At 31.9% G+C, this 17,382-nt stretch overlaps 1 protein-coding gene across 1 annotated transcript; it reads left to right on the top strand.

Moving 5' to 3' along the window:
• The first annotated feature begins 9,805 nt into the window (after positions 1 to 9,805).
• LOC143923090 (uncharacterized) lies at positions 9,806 to 16,478 on the top strand. The gene is made up of 3 exons (XM_077446597.1): positions 9,806 to 9,951; positions 10,356 to 10,424; positions 10,489 to 16,478. The coding sequence occupies exon 3, from the start codon at positions 10,533 to 10,535 to the stop codon at positions 15,573 to 15,575; it is 5,043 nt and encodes a 1,680-aa protein (XP_077302723.1). The 5' UTR covers positions 9,806 to 9,951; positions 10,356 to 10,424; positions 10,489 to 10,532; the 3' UTR covers positions 15,576 to 16,478.
• Positions 16,479 to 17,382: the final 904 nt, after the last annotated feature.

Genomic DNA, 17,382 nt, shown 5'->3' with positions numbered 1-17,382 from the left:
AATAAGTGTCAAAAAATACTGTAGTTTTATTCAGAGTAATTAAGAGAAATTATTCAATGTTTAAACTGTGTGTATGGATTAATTATTTAATTAATTATTATTTCGTGTTCTTCAGCTTCTCGAAATATAGTGATTTATGTAATAATAAAATACTGCATTGTTTGTAATTAATTATCTGAGAAGGCGCATTGGGGTCTTCATGTCAAGCCTTCCTGGTATATATCTATGTAAAATAAAAATAAAAATGTGTATGTATGAAAGCTCTGTAACTAATGCGTATAGAAAAAATGTTATTATTATTAAATTTTGAGAGTTAATAAATTTTTAAAAAATGTAAATTCTTTTTATTTTGCCGTAGAAGATTAAAACGATGAAATTTTCCGGCTATAAAATTTTCTTCGTGCGATTTTTCGACGTAATTTCTTACGTAACTTAAACAGTGTATTAAATTGTATACATTTTTTATGTATACAATATTATATATAATAATCATCAATTTTCATTGTATTTGTATCACATACATAGTTAAGGTAATAATATTGATAGCGTGCTTTATACTTGACCTTTAAAATTTTTGAAAATACTACACACATTTATATGTATAACCAGCAGCGTGGACTAGTGGTTAGTATGTTATGCTTTCGAGTGGTCACGGTTCGATTCCACGTTGTAGCTGTTGGCCATACCTTGGCTTGCGACTCGGGTCCATCGTTTTCTTTCAGATTTTTCCAATTTTTCTGATTTTCATTGAAACGGATCCTGTAAATTGGCATCTCCTTTCAAATTTCAAGTTATACAGCGTTTTAAGGTTTGCCAATTTCTATAATAAAAAATTTCTCCATAGATGTCTATTTGGATGATGTTTGTATGAATTCGCATTGTATAAAATGCTTTTATTAATTATATTATTGTATTATATCTGTATTAGTACACTCGTCGCTTTGAAGCGATTTGTAAAGGCGAGGGTATATAATGTTCGATTGAAATTAAAAAAAAATGAATCTGGTATATACTAGATAAGAAACAGGTTAGATTTGTGAGATATTGCTCAAGATAGGAGGGGGGGGGGGGAGAGGCGAATAAACTGAAATGGGGAGGGGATTTCCATTTCGTCGTCATAATGTTTTAAAGTTTGCAAATTTTCAGTGACACTATACCGTCCATACAAAAATTGTATGCATGTAAATATAAATATACCCATATATGTATGTAGATATATATTCATACATATGTACATTGTATATGTTCATAATATAATATATGGATATCGTCTCATAAAGAGGGCTTTTTACGCTTCGGACGCAAACTGTCGAAATTATTTTAACCCTTTTCGCGCGTACAAAACCATGGCAAATTACTATGCAAATTGGGACGTCCGAGTTGAATTACATAAATTATCTTCAAAAGCGAGCTTTTCGCACTTTGAGGTCTATTTTCGAAAGCTCTTTTTGACGTGGACGCAAATGTCCCGTTTAAATTTTCACACACTCGATTCGTTGATGTCAAGTTTCAAAGGTATGTACAATGTATATATGTATGTATGTATATGAACATACGTACCTTGATATTTGAATATATGTACATATTATATTACATTATTCATTTATAAAATGTAATTAAATTTCTGTTTATATGAAAAAGTACTTATGTACATATGTATTGAGTACTAGTGGTTTTACCCGGCTTCCTCGGTATTTGTAATATAAACCGCTTAAACATGGCTAATCTGATCTGAAATTTTTTTTCAATTTATTTGAATAGTTTTATTTTATATAAATTTATTTGAATAGTTTTATTTTATATAAATTTATTTGAATAGTTTTATTTTATATAAATTTATTTGAATATTCATTTGTTTTGTTTTTATTAATTTTAACGTCACGGATTATCCCAACTAAACCTTACATACCTTAAGTCTATTTCGAAACTATATATTAAATGATAAAATGAAAATATATTATATTGAAACATGTGTGTATATTTAGAAATCCTGGTTTTAAGATTTCACGTAAGTATAAAAATTTATGTTTGGTTCCTAATAATTATCATAATACATTTTAATCGCAGCCAATAATAACCTGTTGACGGCTCAGTATAAAGTGAGAAATCATTATTATCGGGTTGTCTTCTTCCTTATATATATTAATTAATTATACTATATATGTTACAGTGAAACTGTTATTGTCAGTGAAATTATAATTTCAATAGTGAGATTATAATTTCACTGACGGATATAACAATAGAATTACAAATTCAATTCTCAATTTTAGTGAATTTGTACTTCGAATTACAACGTACTAACACCCTAATCTTAAATAAGTAAAAACAACCCTAACTTAACCTAACATAACATTATATAACACCATCCCTAACTTAACCTAACCTGACCTAACCTTAAATAAATTAGTGTTGGCTGCTAAGATTGTATGATGTGTTTTTGCTTTCGCATTCAGTCTCACATATGCGGCATCCAAAAAAGTCAAATCGAAACAGATAGTGGACCATGAGAAGAGTGGACAGGAGGGATCGGAGTGGGAATGGAGAGGGACGGGGTTGTGACGTGGGGTGGCACGATTCGTATCGGCGACGCACTATCATCCAACTGTCAAAAATTATAATTTCACTGATAAGGGCCATTGAAAATGTAATTGTATATAATTTCACCGAATTGTACCCAGTGGAAATGTAACTGATTAATATTAATTCACTGAAACGTCAGTGAAATTATAATTTCACTGTGACATACATATGTACATATAATTTTTATATGCGGATTTCCATATTCTGGACGTTTCAGAAATTTAATCCGGTTGAAACTTAATTATAAACTCAGCTTAAAAAGTGGATAGGGTCACACTGAGAGTCTTGCTAAGAATCTCGCCATAATTTAACAGCGGGCCGCGAAAAGCAAAGCGTAAAAGTTGCTCGAGAGGCGACAGGATCTTATCTGGAAAATTGTTTGCAGGGGCAATTTTCCCGAAAAATGGGTCGTAACTCGGGCTTGCTTAACAGGAAAAGCGTGCGTACATATATCGTTCAAGTCGAGATAATTGATTAATCGCGTCACTCAAATTGTTGAATCCTCTCGTTATTATTTTTTCATAGTTTTCATCTTATTTGAAAACTGTGTTTGCAAACAAATATTCGTCTTTATATATGTACATACATATATGTATGTATTTGTCTATATTTATGTATCGTAGTTTGTGGGGTGAAATTGGAAAGTCGAAAGCTTCAACTTTAAGACATATGTATAATATGTATATACATATGTTGTATGGTATAATAATCAGGTTTTGAAATGCGTAAAACAATTATTTTTTTCTTTATAATGTCTTATAACGAAATCAAGTCGATTTAGTACACAATTCGAAATATTTATACGTTATACAGGCGTGCCGTAATTAACGCCCTTTCACCGTTTTTATCTGGATTAATAGGCAATCTATCCGAAAGCTTGGACGAAGGTACATAAATAAATGAGCCCACAATTTACACACTTTGAAAATCTCCGAATTGCCGTAGCCAGTCACTGAATCAGTCCCTATCATGGTGTTACCTTTTGAACAATATAAAGATGGTTCCCAAAGTGTTTACTCAAAGCACATTTTTTTTATTAAGATGTTATTATTTTTTTTGCTCTGAAATTTCAATTGGTTTACGAATATGAATTGTTTAGATGACTAAAAATTCGACTTCGGCGTATTATTCGAGGTCGAAACAATTCAAATCAAGTTAATAATTCGCTTATTTCATTGCAAAGTCATTATATATTGATATAGGTATGTACATTAATATTTGATCGTTTATTGATTCTAATTTGTTTATCAAGAAAATCTTTAGGAAAGGGCCAATTTAAATTATATAAATGTACATAAAATTGAAAATATATTTAAAATCGATATAAAGCAAAACCTTAGCAACACATAACTTAACAGAATTAGGCTTTGTTATGAAGAAATCTAATTTTAATTTGAGAATCTCCATATCGACTTGACGGTGACAATTCAGCGTTCGGATTCATTGTACCAAGTATCGTAGCACTTGTACGAGTATCGTAGCACTCCAGGCGAAGCTTTGAATGCCTCTTGAAGGTTTCCATTGTTAGATTCGAACGACAAACAATAGGGGATGACATCTCTATAGGGATAGCTAAATTTCATCCTCAAACGTGAATGATGGTGCACTATCGTTGTGCGGTCTATGATCCTTATTCTGCGAATCGAAGTTCGATAGGCGTGCATAAGTGCATAGCGTGGTATTCAATATCCGGATTTAAATATTCACACTGTATTTATATTGAATTTTTTTTATCCAGAGTAGTGAGAGTATTCCAAATGTATTAGAAAGCATTAAGAATAATTTGAAATACATATCATTTATGTGAATGCATTTTAAAAACAAGTACAAAAAATTATAAAGTTACATTCGTCGAGCGTATGGCTCATACATACATATGGAGATGCACATTACAATAATTATAATTTCACACATATGTAGATTTACAACGATTCTAAAAATAGCTTTAAAATATTGTATTTGACCAAAAATAACGAAAGTAAGTACAATTTGTCAACAAAAGATGGCGTAAATAGGTCTTATACCCTAATAATATCCGTGCGTTATATCAGGTTTAGTCAACGTTTAATTAAATAATGACATATTTTCCATTTAGCACATAGGGTTGTGTAGAAATATACAATTATATATATATATACATATGTAGGTCGGTCGAAAGCAGTAAATTTGCAGAGCACAGCATGTGCTTATCTCGTTTTCTTGAGCTATTAATTCCGATATCTCGGCAGGACGTGCGTTTTGATTTATTTCAACGTTTGTCGGGGTACATGACCGGTTGCTGTGTATAATGAAATCTGCGATTGCGATGTGCCGAAAGGGATTATTCAATTTCACTCAATTTGCATGCGAAACCTTAAACATCGTTGTATTAAATGAACGTGTGCATAGGGAACCAATGGCAGTTTAATTTTCGTTAATTGACCCGACCTCGTGGCTTATTGGAAATAACGGTGTAATCCGTTTGGCTTATTTTTACAATATCCGAATATGTATGTATGTACATACATATAAGACATATGTATGTACATACATATATGACATATGTATGTACATACATATATGACATATGTATGTACATACATATATGACATATGTATGTACATACATATATGACATATGTATATACATAAGCAATGATCAGTGTATGTATGTAAATATGTGAAAGTAATGTGTGTAATATTTGAATTATAAATGCGTGTTTGTGTTAGGTTAGGTTAAGGTAAGGCATGTTAGTTTTAAATATAATATATACTACGTAGTCGGTCTATTAATTCATATTGATATACCCGGTAGAAAGGTGCTTCTGTTGATAAGAAATGATTTATACCAGGGGCTCTTAACTTGCGGGTTTGGATTCAAAATTTAGCTGATTTGAAATTAAAATCAAAGCGGATTCTTCAAGGAGCTCATCTTATTTTTTTTTTTTAATAAACAACTGACATACTAAAGATTTTTTAAATTATTTTAACTATTGCGATATTGCCCCAAAGCGACACCTATGGCCAACTCTGTACATGTGTAATGTATATTCATTTATATATAAATTTGAAATTCAATTAAAATAATGGTGAAGAATAAGGGTAAGAATAAGTGGCTAATTTGGTAGGAATCGTTTCAACAATGAAATTTATTTTTATACATTTATACAATGTAAACAGCCACAGTTTATATTGTAAAAGTATTTTCTCGGTTCGCGAAACTATTATGATATGTGAATCAAAAAGGTTAAGAAAAAATATATGATTACTGCATCGTCTATGAAGAATATTTGAGATTTTAAATTTAATCATTGGTACATATTTCAATGTGATAAAAATTTTCTTTATTGTTTTTCAATATATTGTGATAGATATAATAAATGCTTCTTTTAGATACGTTTGGTATTGTGTAACTTTGCTTTCAAGTGATCGACAATGGCTTAGATTCTTTCAAAAAAAGCTTTTGAGCTACCTTTTTGTTGTTGTGGACCAATTAGAGGCTGTCGTAATTGAGATGAAATGCTTTCATCGCAACTAAGTAAAATGATAATAGTCGATCGATATTTTTCTCAATGTTCATTGTTGTTTCAGGAGATTAAATTGCTATTCCCAAAGGTGTGAGGAATTGTGCTGGGGAAATTGCCGCAGGGTATTCCCGAAAACAATACGCTTTTCCACATATGAAAAACGCGATAAGAATACATTAAATGGCGCAGACAGTTTCATATTATTGTTATTTATTGAAAGTAATATTATTTTTTCTTGTCTTCAAGATTAAATTGAAATCTGAATCTTAATCATTCAACATCCTATCATATTAAATTTTAAATATAAGATTCAAAATACTTCACGACGGTAAATTGGTATTAATTATAATGTGAATAAAAATTGTATTTCAGTTCAATGCCATCTGTTGGAGAAATTAAAAATTTAATGTGTAAATGTATAATATTATATGTAAATGCATGTTTTAACTGTATTTCCTCATAGGTACACATGAGCATTTCATTTATGAAATATCGCTAAATATTAATAATAAAAATATATATAAGGAATGTCTAACACATAAACCCCAATGTGTCTTCCTGGCCAATTATAAACATGTATAAACAATTTCTAGAGTACTTTTACAGAGCATCATAGTCATCAATAGATAAATTTGACAAAAATTTTTGCATTTTTATAAATCAGCAAATTTGAAATACTGAAAACTCGAAATTTTCGAGAAATAGGACATGTTTGGGAATTTGATGGAACCGTTTCAATGAGATCAGATAAATTGAAAAACTCTGATAGAAAACGATCGCCCTGGGGTCACATATCCAAGATCTGGCCAACAGCACCGGGCAGGTATTGAATCCGTGACCATTTGGTTGCTGCACCGCTGATCTATGCTGCTGGTTATATATTTTATTTTTACATCCATATTCATGTATACCAGGAAGCCCTAACAGGTGAACCTCAATGCGCTTTCCTGGCTTATTACAAACATCGATACACAATTTTAATAATAATTTTAACAAAGCATCATAGAGACATCTTTGAATAAATTTTGATAAATTTTTGATAAACTTATATTTTCGGAGCATTTTTTGTACGTCAAATTTTGAGATGCTGAAAAACTCAAAATTTGCGAGACATTTATGGACAAATTTACAGCATTTTATAAGAATCAGCGAAATTCGAGATGCTAAAAAGTTGAAAATTGCGAGAAATAGGTAAAGATTGCCGATTTGTTGGAACGGTTTCAATGAAAATCAGGTCAATTGGCAAACTCTTATATTATATACTAGTGGTTTTACCTGGCTTCGCTCGGTATTTGTTATATAAACAACTTAAACAAGTCAAAACAATGTAATAGTGAACATTCATTTTTTTTTATTAACTTTATTTGAATCGAAAAAAAAATAATATTCACGATATCGATACCGTCGTCATAGAAACTTCGATTTTTTTCGATGTTCCCACCAAACCTTAAATACACAGTTACAAAATCTCTTTCGAAATTATATATTAGATTTTTACATTTAACACGACATCTAATATCAAAAATTGTACAGAAATATAATTTACATTATAAGCATTTACACAGGGCAAATACAATCAACATCCAGAGAGACATCTATTGCCAAATTTGCAGCATTTACAAAACCAGCGAAATATCGAGATGCTGAATAACTCAAAATTTGGAAAAGAGAAATAGGGACGGGGATGACAATTTTGCAGGAACCGTTTCAATGAAAATCGGACAAATTTGCAAACTCTATTCGGAAACTTCTGAAGGAAACGATCGACCTGGAGTCACATAACCAAAGTCTTGCCAACAGAAACTAGTGAGACTTGAACCCGTGACCACTATCTTCGGAAGCATATATGCTAACCACTATTCCACACTGCTGGTTATTGGCTATATATATATATATATATATATATATATATATATATATATATATATATATATATATATATATATATATATATATATATATATATATATATATATATATATATATATATATATATATATGTATTTCAAGGTGTTAGATTGGGATGTAAAATCCCCATTGAATGCTGAAAAATGATGTGAAAAGCCTTGCACATTTTCCAACGAATCGAACAATCCCTACAATGCACTGTCTCAGTCGTGAAATCTCTTATCGTCTTCACGATGCTGAAAAAAAATGGGGTCTTGTTAAAACGAGTCGTGCACATTGAGTCTACCTACATAGCTAAAAGGGGACGATAAACCACCCCTCGATAGGGTCGTTTTTCTCTTCTACAAAAGACAAATCATCAATCTCCCTCAGGGGCTTCGACCCCTGCAAATCTCAAGAATTGTACTACAAAAGAAACTTTTCCTTACTGGCCATTGTGCGTCTATGAATTACGTAAAAGCGTAAGTCATTTAGTTAAATTAATATTATATAATATAATCATGCCTGTATATAACAAAGTTAAATCAGATTCACCCGTGATTTTACTATATGTACATACGTATGAGGAGTGTAAGGGGGTATCAACATAATATTCACGCAATGAAATATAATACAATTTTTGTATTTCTGACTGTGAATTTGGCCATTATATATGATTTTGATTTTTAAATGCTTTTTATTATTACGAAATTATGTTCACAATACATCTTATATCTATTTTAATAGCTACTGATCTACTGATCATTTTCTATTTTACAATTTAATTTAATTTGGTTAGTAATCATAGTATTATATTATTCTAATGCTAATCAACAGCATAATAGGAAAAAGAGCTCAAAAACCTATTTACAATCCTTATAAATGCTCATAATACATCTAATACATAATATTAATTAAAGACTCACTAAAGTCGATGACCTAAAGCAGATTATGTTTAGGTAATCTGTGTTTATACCTGAAGGGTATAGACATTTTGTTGTAATCACTGAGACTCTTGACAAGTTAGTGTGTTAGTATGGTTATTAGTGATTCTGTCATAGAATCTACTGGTTAGTTTGTTAGTAATGTCTGTAACAAACGCCATATTATATATGGCATGCAGGTTTTTCAAGTAAGTATATATGCAGTGCCGGTTTTAGGGGGGGGCTAGGTCGGGCGGCGCCCGAGGGCGACAAATAAGTTAGGGCGCCGAATGATGCGCCAAAGGCGCTTTAAAATTTAAAATTAGAGCGCCAAAAGCCATTCACAATTTTAGATTCTTTCTAAGGGTGTTAAGAAAAAATTGCCCAAGGGCACCATCGGGTGTAAGGCCGGCACTGTATATATGGGTGTATTATAAATTATTTTTAGGGATTTATTTTGTATTACTTGGAGCTTGGAAAGGTTAGTATTCGAGGCGTTATTCCATACAGGTGAAGCATAGGTTAATAATGGTAATATGAGCGCGTGATATAATTTTATTTTATTTTGAGTTGATAAAGAACTATGGGATTAAATATTGGATATATTGAGGATATACCCCGCATCGCCTTGCATTTCGCTCCTTCAATGTGAGGTGCCCATCTCATTCTTTTATGGCCATTATATATGTAACTCGACATAATAGTGATTTTGAAATCAAATGGTAACTGCGAGGATATATTGTATATGCAGAATTAACTATACATATGTAGGTATAATATAGTTAGTGAACCCTCCTTTCAATACAATTTTACATAAATTGCACAATCATTTAATGTATTTTGCAAATATATTGGAAAATTATTTTGGGCGCGTATGTGACTCTTTGGGCCAAGCGCTGCTTTACTCCTCTCTCCCCACTTCACTATCCAAACAGCAGTGACAGTGTGTGGATACCAATGCGAAAATCACTTATAAATGATGTCATTACGTGCTAATAATAGAAAGTAGAAATATATGAAGCTAATTTAGCTTTGGAATCGTCTATAATTCGAAATGTATGTATGATTTGTTTGACTTTATCTGCCATAACCTGCAAAAATTTGCTTAGCGATTTTCCGACTGCATACACTATATGTATGTATACACTGCATATATTATACAAATGAGTACTATATATTGCACATATAAAATATACTATGATACTGGTATATGAAAACATAAAATGTTCATGATCGAGAAAATAAGAATATTTTTAGTGACTGTGTCATATCATTGTTGACCTTGGAATGAGGCGAGAGGCACCGTGTGGGTGTTTTTTGTTTACAATTAAAATCAATACACATATGTATGTGTTTAAAGTGTGTGATCAAATGGTCGAAAGTTTTAATGAAATAACATATGTATTATATTATATGTACATATATTCAAGTGTTTTAAATTTTTATTTTTTTTCTTAAAGATCTGCTGTCGTATCTACATATCTCTGTACATGGCTTATTTAATTTATCCGCATCAATGATTCTCAGTGGTATGTAAGACAGTTACAAAATAGCTTTTATTTAGTGATAAATAAAAATAAATATTTTTTGCAGTGTTGAAAAATTGAAAGAAATTCAGATAATAATTTATACAAACGATGGATAGCACTAAGAGCACGCCCACCGATCTCCAAGAAAGATTATTCCACTTTGCCAGAAGTTTCGTCGCAGAGTTAGAGGGCATATTGACACATCACTATGACATTTTAGAAGGCAATATAGAAAATTCAGGGAAATTCATAGAGATTCTTTCGGAAATACCGATTGTACCTGGCATAAAAACAAAGGTATTGCTGAAACCTCTCGAAAAACCTATGCAAGTGGTTTATAAAAACAAATCTTTAGAATTCTACAATTTGGTGTACGATTTTAAGAAATCTGAAGAAAGAGCAAGACGCGACTTTGTGAAGATCGCTTTTGACGTATTTAAATGTTTCGAATTGCAATTTAGCGGTATCACTTCGACGCGCGGTTTACCAAAGGCTATGCAGAGATTGGGTAAAGATGCAGCTCATAGGTACATTAACAGTTTTATACGGGATCAAGAGGATTCGCTATCAAATGAAAAAAATATCGTAAACAAAACTAAAGACTACTTTAAACCGCATTTGCCAACTTCTAAGGCAGAGTTCGAAAAAAAGTCTGAAAGAGTATTCCATGGAAAATCAAAGTCCAAAAAGATGGCAGGAATCATTTCTATTCATAAGAAACTCGTAAAGCCTGGATACGATATTCAATACATCTGCCAATTTTGTAAAAAATCACACGATGACTGGAATACGGCGAATCTATACGACGAAGTCGGAATTATAAGTAAAAGCGCTGATTCTGAAGATTTTATAGCACATGTCAAAGACAAATCTAACCATAAAAAATACGGCTTTCGTCGCAGTTTGTCTAAAGAAATTATAAGTGGATATAAACAATTGGGTAAATACATAATGACTGAAAATTGCAAGGAGACTTGTATGTGTCCAAAATCTTTTAAACCTGCCGAATTCGGCGAGGAACATTATGATATGATTGTGAGGAAAATCGATGACGATGATGATAAAGCAGTTAGAAACAGGATTTCGAAATCGGTTGACACATTACACAACGAGCTAGCAGACGACATAGAAATTTTAAGCAACCTGATCGAAAGTAATGGAGATAGAGCTTTCGAAATGTTCTTATCAGCACAGAATGATCGAGATAACAAAGCCGATGATAATAGAGAGAGTCATGCCGATTTGAAAATGAAGGTAACAGAAGTCAGTGAAAAGGTGACGGAGGTAAGCGAAAAATTGGATAATTTCAAACATGAATTGACCGACCAACGTAATAAAAAACCTCGTGTTTTGTTCCGTTTAAAAAAACCGGTGAAATACTTCACTGGGAGAGACGCAGAATTGAATAAAATCTACGAAGCACTGAATCAAAGAAAAACGACAATAATTTCCCAAACTGCATCGATTGTCGGTTTAGGTGGAATCGGAAAAACCGAATTGTCCAAAATGTACGCTCAAAAGCACGATAAATATTATTTAAATATTATATTCATTGACTCTGAAAAACAAGATACTATATTGGAGTCCTTTAAAGAGTTGGCGCGAAATCTTAAAATTGATTTAAAGGACGATAAAGAAAAGGAACGGGACATGAAAGTTGTTGTGGAAAACATTTACGGGATGTTCAACGAAACTGGAAATACGCTGATCATTTTCGACAATGTAGAAAAATATAACGACATAAAAAGATTTATTTTCGATGACGTGGCAGAAAACAATTTCATATACACCTTGATTAATTCTAGGCGACAAGATTGGGAAGTAGGAGGGAAAGGTGACATTGAAGTGATTCGTTTGAATATATTTACCGATGAAGAAGCAATGAACTTTTTGGAGGAATCATTGATGAACGAGAATAAAGAAGACCTTAAAATATTAACGAAGTTATTGGAAAACTTCCCCTTGGGATTAAAACAATCTGTTGGATACATTCAACAGCAAAACAGGAAAAAGAGAAAGATTAGAAACTTCACTGTAAATGATTATCTATTATTGTATAGAGAGCAAAAGGAAAAGTTATTGAATGAGGGCTTTAGCGATACAGATGATATTTACAATCGAACGGTTATGACTACATGGACAATCACACTAAAAAATATCGAAGAAAATGAAGACTGTGGAAAGATGGCGATTCGTATGTTTGAAATTATGGGCTACTTATCACCCGACAATATTCGCATTGAAGATATATTTAAAAGCCTAGCGAAGGACGTAAATGAAATATGGGATGCTGTAGAATTACTTGAACTATACTCTATGATAAGTATAGATGTTTCCAGAATAGCGAACATTCATCGCCTTGTGCAGGAGGTCACTAGAGTAAAACTTCGTGAGAAAAATAGAGAAGAAGTTGTTCTGAAACTCGTTTTAACATTATTACAAGAATCTCAGTTAGAAGAACATGTAGTCAGTATTTGGGAACATTCATCCAATTCTTCTGAATTAGTTAAAGACTTTTTTTACAAATATAAATATGGCGGGCAACGAGACACTCCTCTTCATTTATTGGCATCTTGTCGAAATGATACTGTTGCTATTTCCAAGATATTAAATCACTTAGGAAACATTAGTCTTCTTGAAAGTGTTAACGCTGCATTGGAAACACCATTGTATAAAGCAGCTCGGTCTGGCAATTTAATTGTCATTGGATATTTGGTAGATCTTGGTGCTAATATATATACGACCGGACGATCATATCAAACATTATTACATCTAGCGGTATTTAATGACCGCGAAGATATTGTAAGATATTTAATTGGAAAATACAGTAAAATGGTATATATAACAGATAACTTTAAAAAAACTCCCCTGGATTATGCAATTTCTGAAGGTCATTTAAATTTAATTGAGATTCTCATGCCAATGAACAACGATTTCCAAATGTTTCATGCTCGATTAAATAATGCGATAAAATCCAAAGACTCTGAAAAATTCATGGAAGTAATAAATAATGTCAATGAAAATAATCATGATTTACTTTCGACGAAATTTAATGGAGAATCTGCTTTGCATCTTGCGTGCTGTAGTTTTGATAAACAAGTAGTTAAATGCCTTATAGATAGGAAAATTCCTTTAAATGATTTTAATAGTAGAGGACTATCTCCAATCCATTTTGCTTTTCACAGTGGAGATATTGAAATGTTGGGTCTACTATTAGATAATGGAGCGGATATACAATTGAGGAACAGAGATGGAAAAACATCACTGCATTTTGCATTTTCCAATGTGGAAATTTTAAAAATGCTACTAGAACAAGGATTCAACCCAAATGAACCAGATAAAAACGGTGACACACCTTTTATTAATGCAGCCGGTTGGAGTAATACTGAAGTACTACAACTAATGCTGGATTATAATGCCAATCCACATCTACTTAACAAAAAGGGCGATTCATCACTTATTGCTGCTGTAAAACTTGGTAACATAGAAACAATAAAGATTCTTTTAGAGTGTTGTGTCGATATAAATAATGTCAATATGGATGGTAAAACAGCACTTTATTATTCTTTTTCTCATGGTACAGATGAAGTCTTCGATTTACTTTTAAAAAATGGTGCCTATCCAACAATAGGCAATAAATACAATGAGTTTATTCTTGTTAATATCATATTAAACGGTAAAGTTGATATTTTAAAATTCATTTTAAAGAACGGACCTAAGCCAAGTAATACGTCATATCATTCTTCATTACTTTACTACGCTGTCATAAGCAGAAATATTGAAATAGTTCAACTTCTGTTGGATGAAAATTTTAGCACAAATATAGCTGATAAATATGGCGAAACACCGATCTTCCACGCATTGAAGTTTGGTATATATGAACCAGTTGAACTACTTTTGACGAAAGGTGCTGATCCAAACGTAAGCAATAACAACGGTGATACGATTCTTCACTACGCAGCAGCATCGAATAAAGTTAAATTATTTGAATCAATTTTGAAAAAAAGTGCAAACCCCCATGCTCGAAACCGAAATAATGACACTGTGCTTCACCATGCAGCAAAAGGCGGCAATATTGAGATACTACAGCGGATTTTAGATGAAGGCTTTGACTTAGATGTGACTAATGCTCAAGGTGATACACCACTTCTTTGCGCTGCGTTTTCCGGACATTCAGATGTAATAATGGTACTCTTAGGTAAAGGTGCAGATCCAAAAGTTATTAATTACAACGGTGATACGTTGCTTCATCACGCTGCTTTCAAATTATGTGATAGTTCACTTCAAAGTATCATCGAAATTGGTTTTGAACTTACAATTGTAAACAACTCTGGTGCATCGTTATTGCACAGTGCCGTAATAGGTGGAAATATATCTGCAGTTAAATTTCTTATGGAAAAAGGAATTAAGCCAAACGTCACTGACATCCATCATCGCACACCATTTCATTACGTTTGTCTAATAGATCTAATTCTTCAAATGAACGAGATCGAACTAAAAATGGCTAAGCTACTTATTCTACACGGTGCTGATATCAACGCTACAGAGAAATTCGGTTGCACTCCTTTGCACTATTCAACAGAAGCCAATAATTATAAATTAACAGAAATGTTGATTGAAAATGGTGCTGAAATTAATGCGCTTGATAAACTAGGTCGTACTGCGTTGCACAAAGTTAAAAAAGCTTCAGAGTATCTAATCGAATTTCTGTTAAATAGCGGTGCAGACGTTAACATATTTGATGTTCATGGTCGATCACCTCTATACTACATTGCAAAGCGTCGTTTTGTATTCATGTTTGATATAATAAATATAATTTCTAGATTTGGTATCGTAAAGATAGATAGAGGAGGTCAAACACTCTTGCATTTTGCCGTCGCACATTCGAAGTATAAGGTAATAAAGGATATTTTTATAATATTTTATAACATCGACGTGAACGTTCGAGACAATGGCGGACGAACGCCATTGCACATGGCCGCTGCGCGAGGCAATGTTGGAATTGTTGCGCAACTCGTTCGAAGAGGGGCTGACATTAGCGCCAAAGACAAAGGTGGAAAAACACCTTTGGAAATCGCCATCGATCAAAATAGAATAAAAACCGTGGAACTGTTAAGAAAAGCACACAGTGAACGAATCGCCCTAGTTTAAGCCATAGATTTTGATTTTTTTTTAATAATAAAAAGCATATTATTATAATGGATATTTGTCTTTTAATTCATTGAAAATTATATACCTATACATTTCAAAATTTCAAAATTTAATATAAAGAAATCTAAAATATGTATGCTCTTCACGAGAAAATTCAAGTATAATCCTTGTATCAATGTGATGTAAATAAGAAATAATCATTAAATTTTTATAAACCGGAAGTGGGATTTTTTCCTCTTAGAAAAGTAAAAAATGTTGACACACGATTTTTCCTACACCCCTGAACGAATTAAGCTGAAAATTTATATTTGTATTCTTTATGTACTAACTAAGAGTTGATAAGCTTTTGGTCAGAATTCTTAATCCGTAATAATAATTTTTTTTAAAACAATATTTCATTCATTGACTTTTCATATTATTTTTAACTTTTTGATATTTAATGTGTCAAATATATACATATGTATATGTATATGTACAGTGTTTTTAAGTTTTTTGTCTTGTCTGACTTTCCCTATATTTGCGCTCAATTTCTATCGAAAATTCATTCATAGCCGGTGTATGTATTATATGTGCGTACCAAACTGCTCTCATTGCACGTGAACGTGTTTGTACTTATGTTTCATTATCGAATTTTGTTTTTCATACTTCTTGGACGAATTCGTGGGTTGGTCAAATCCAATTTTCCAAATCCAAGTCTTTTGACATTTTTTTTAACTTTTAAGACTTGGAAAAAATATTTGGTATGGTAAGTATGTACATCTGTATGTATGTATGAATTTATTCACTTGTTTTGTATTATTTATTGCAAAATAAATTTATATTATTGTGTAATATAGATATATTTTTGCAGTTTTATAAATGTGAACTATGTTGACTTTTATTAATAAAACTACCTTTGTCAATATATTCTAAATTTATATTATTACTACCTATATGTCTCAATCTGAAATTTAAAAATACTAATTTTTGTGTGTCACGATAAAAGCTCCACGGACACTTGGTCCAACGAAATGAAAAAAGATCCAGGCGATTTTAGCTTTAGCTCCAGTCGTCCATTCATCCAAATGAAATGTCGTGTAGATCAATGGACGACTGGACTCAAAAAGTCTAAAATTTTTTTTAAGAACGCTAATAAATCTACGAGCCTTGGAGTGCAAATTTTTTGCCGTGGCGTATTGTCGCCAGACCAAAAGTCGGTTAAGCTTTTGTCGTGGAAATGAATTTATGAGCTCAACGTGCCAACCGATTTTACAAAAAACCACAAAATTTGTAAGTTAAACTGCATAGTTTTCCAAAAATAAATATACATACATACCTTATCAATGCTATGAATTGAAAAGTGACATAATTATCGACTTACTTTTTGAATGTTTTAATCTCTTAGTACAAAATATGTATGATACATATTCACTATTTTAACTCCATGATAATAATACTGTGTAAGTAACTACCTATAATTGTAAATGATACATGTATGTATATGAAGATTATCTGAATATGTACATAATTATCATTGATTACCAAAATCAGCAAATTTTAATACTTAAATATAGTTACCGTGTATTGTTAAGAGGGCTGGATACCAGCGCCTTGTCCATACAAACGTATAAGACTTCTCCCTTCCTCAATTATGGCACTAGAGAAATTATTTTTAATATGCTATGGATATGCACCATAGGCATGTTTCAATTTTTTTAATTTTTTGATTATTTATTTTTTATAGGAGCTAGGAACCACCAAACATCTATAAAATGGCTTCGTTTTTACACCCACGAAAAGAGTCTAGCATGCTAATTTAACGGTTTAT

Source organism: Arctopsyche grandis, chromosome 3 (genome assembly GCF_051622035.1).
Source record: "Arctopsyche grandis isolate Sample6627 chromosome 3, ASM5162203v2, whole genome shotgun sequence".
NCBI classification, from domain to species: Eukaryota; Metazoa; Arthropoda; class Insecta; order Trichoptera; family Hydropsychidae; genus Arctopsyche; species Arctopsyche grandis.
This window is presented reverse-complemented; position numbering and strand designations above follow the sequence as displayed.

Bases quoted from the DNA above. Each gene is read 5' to 3' on its own strand.
- LOC143923090 (XM_077446597.1), top strand. From the start codon at position 10,533: ATGGATAGCACTAAGAGCACGCCCACCGATCTCCAAGAAAGATTATTC.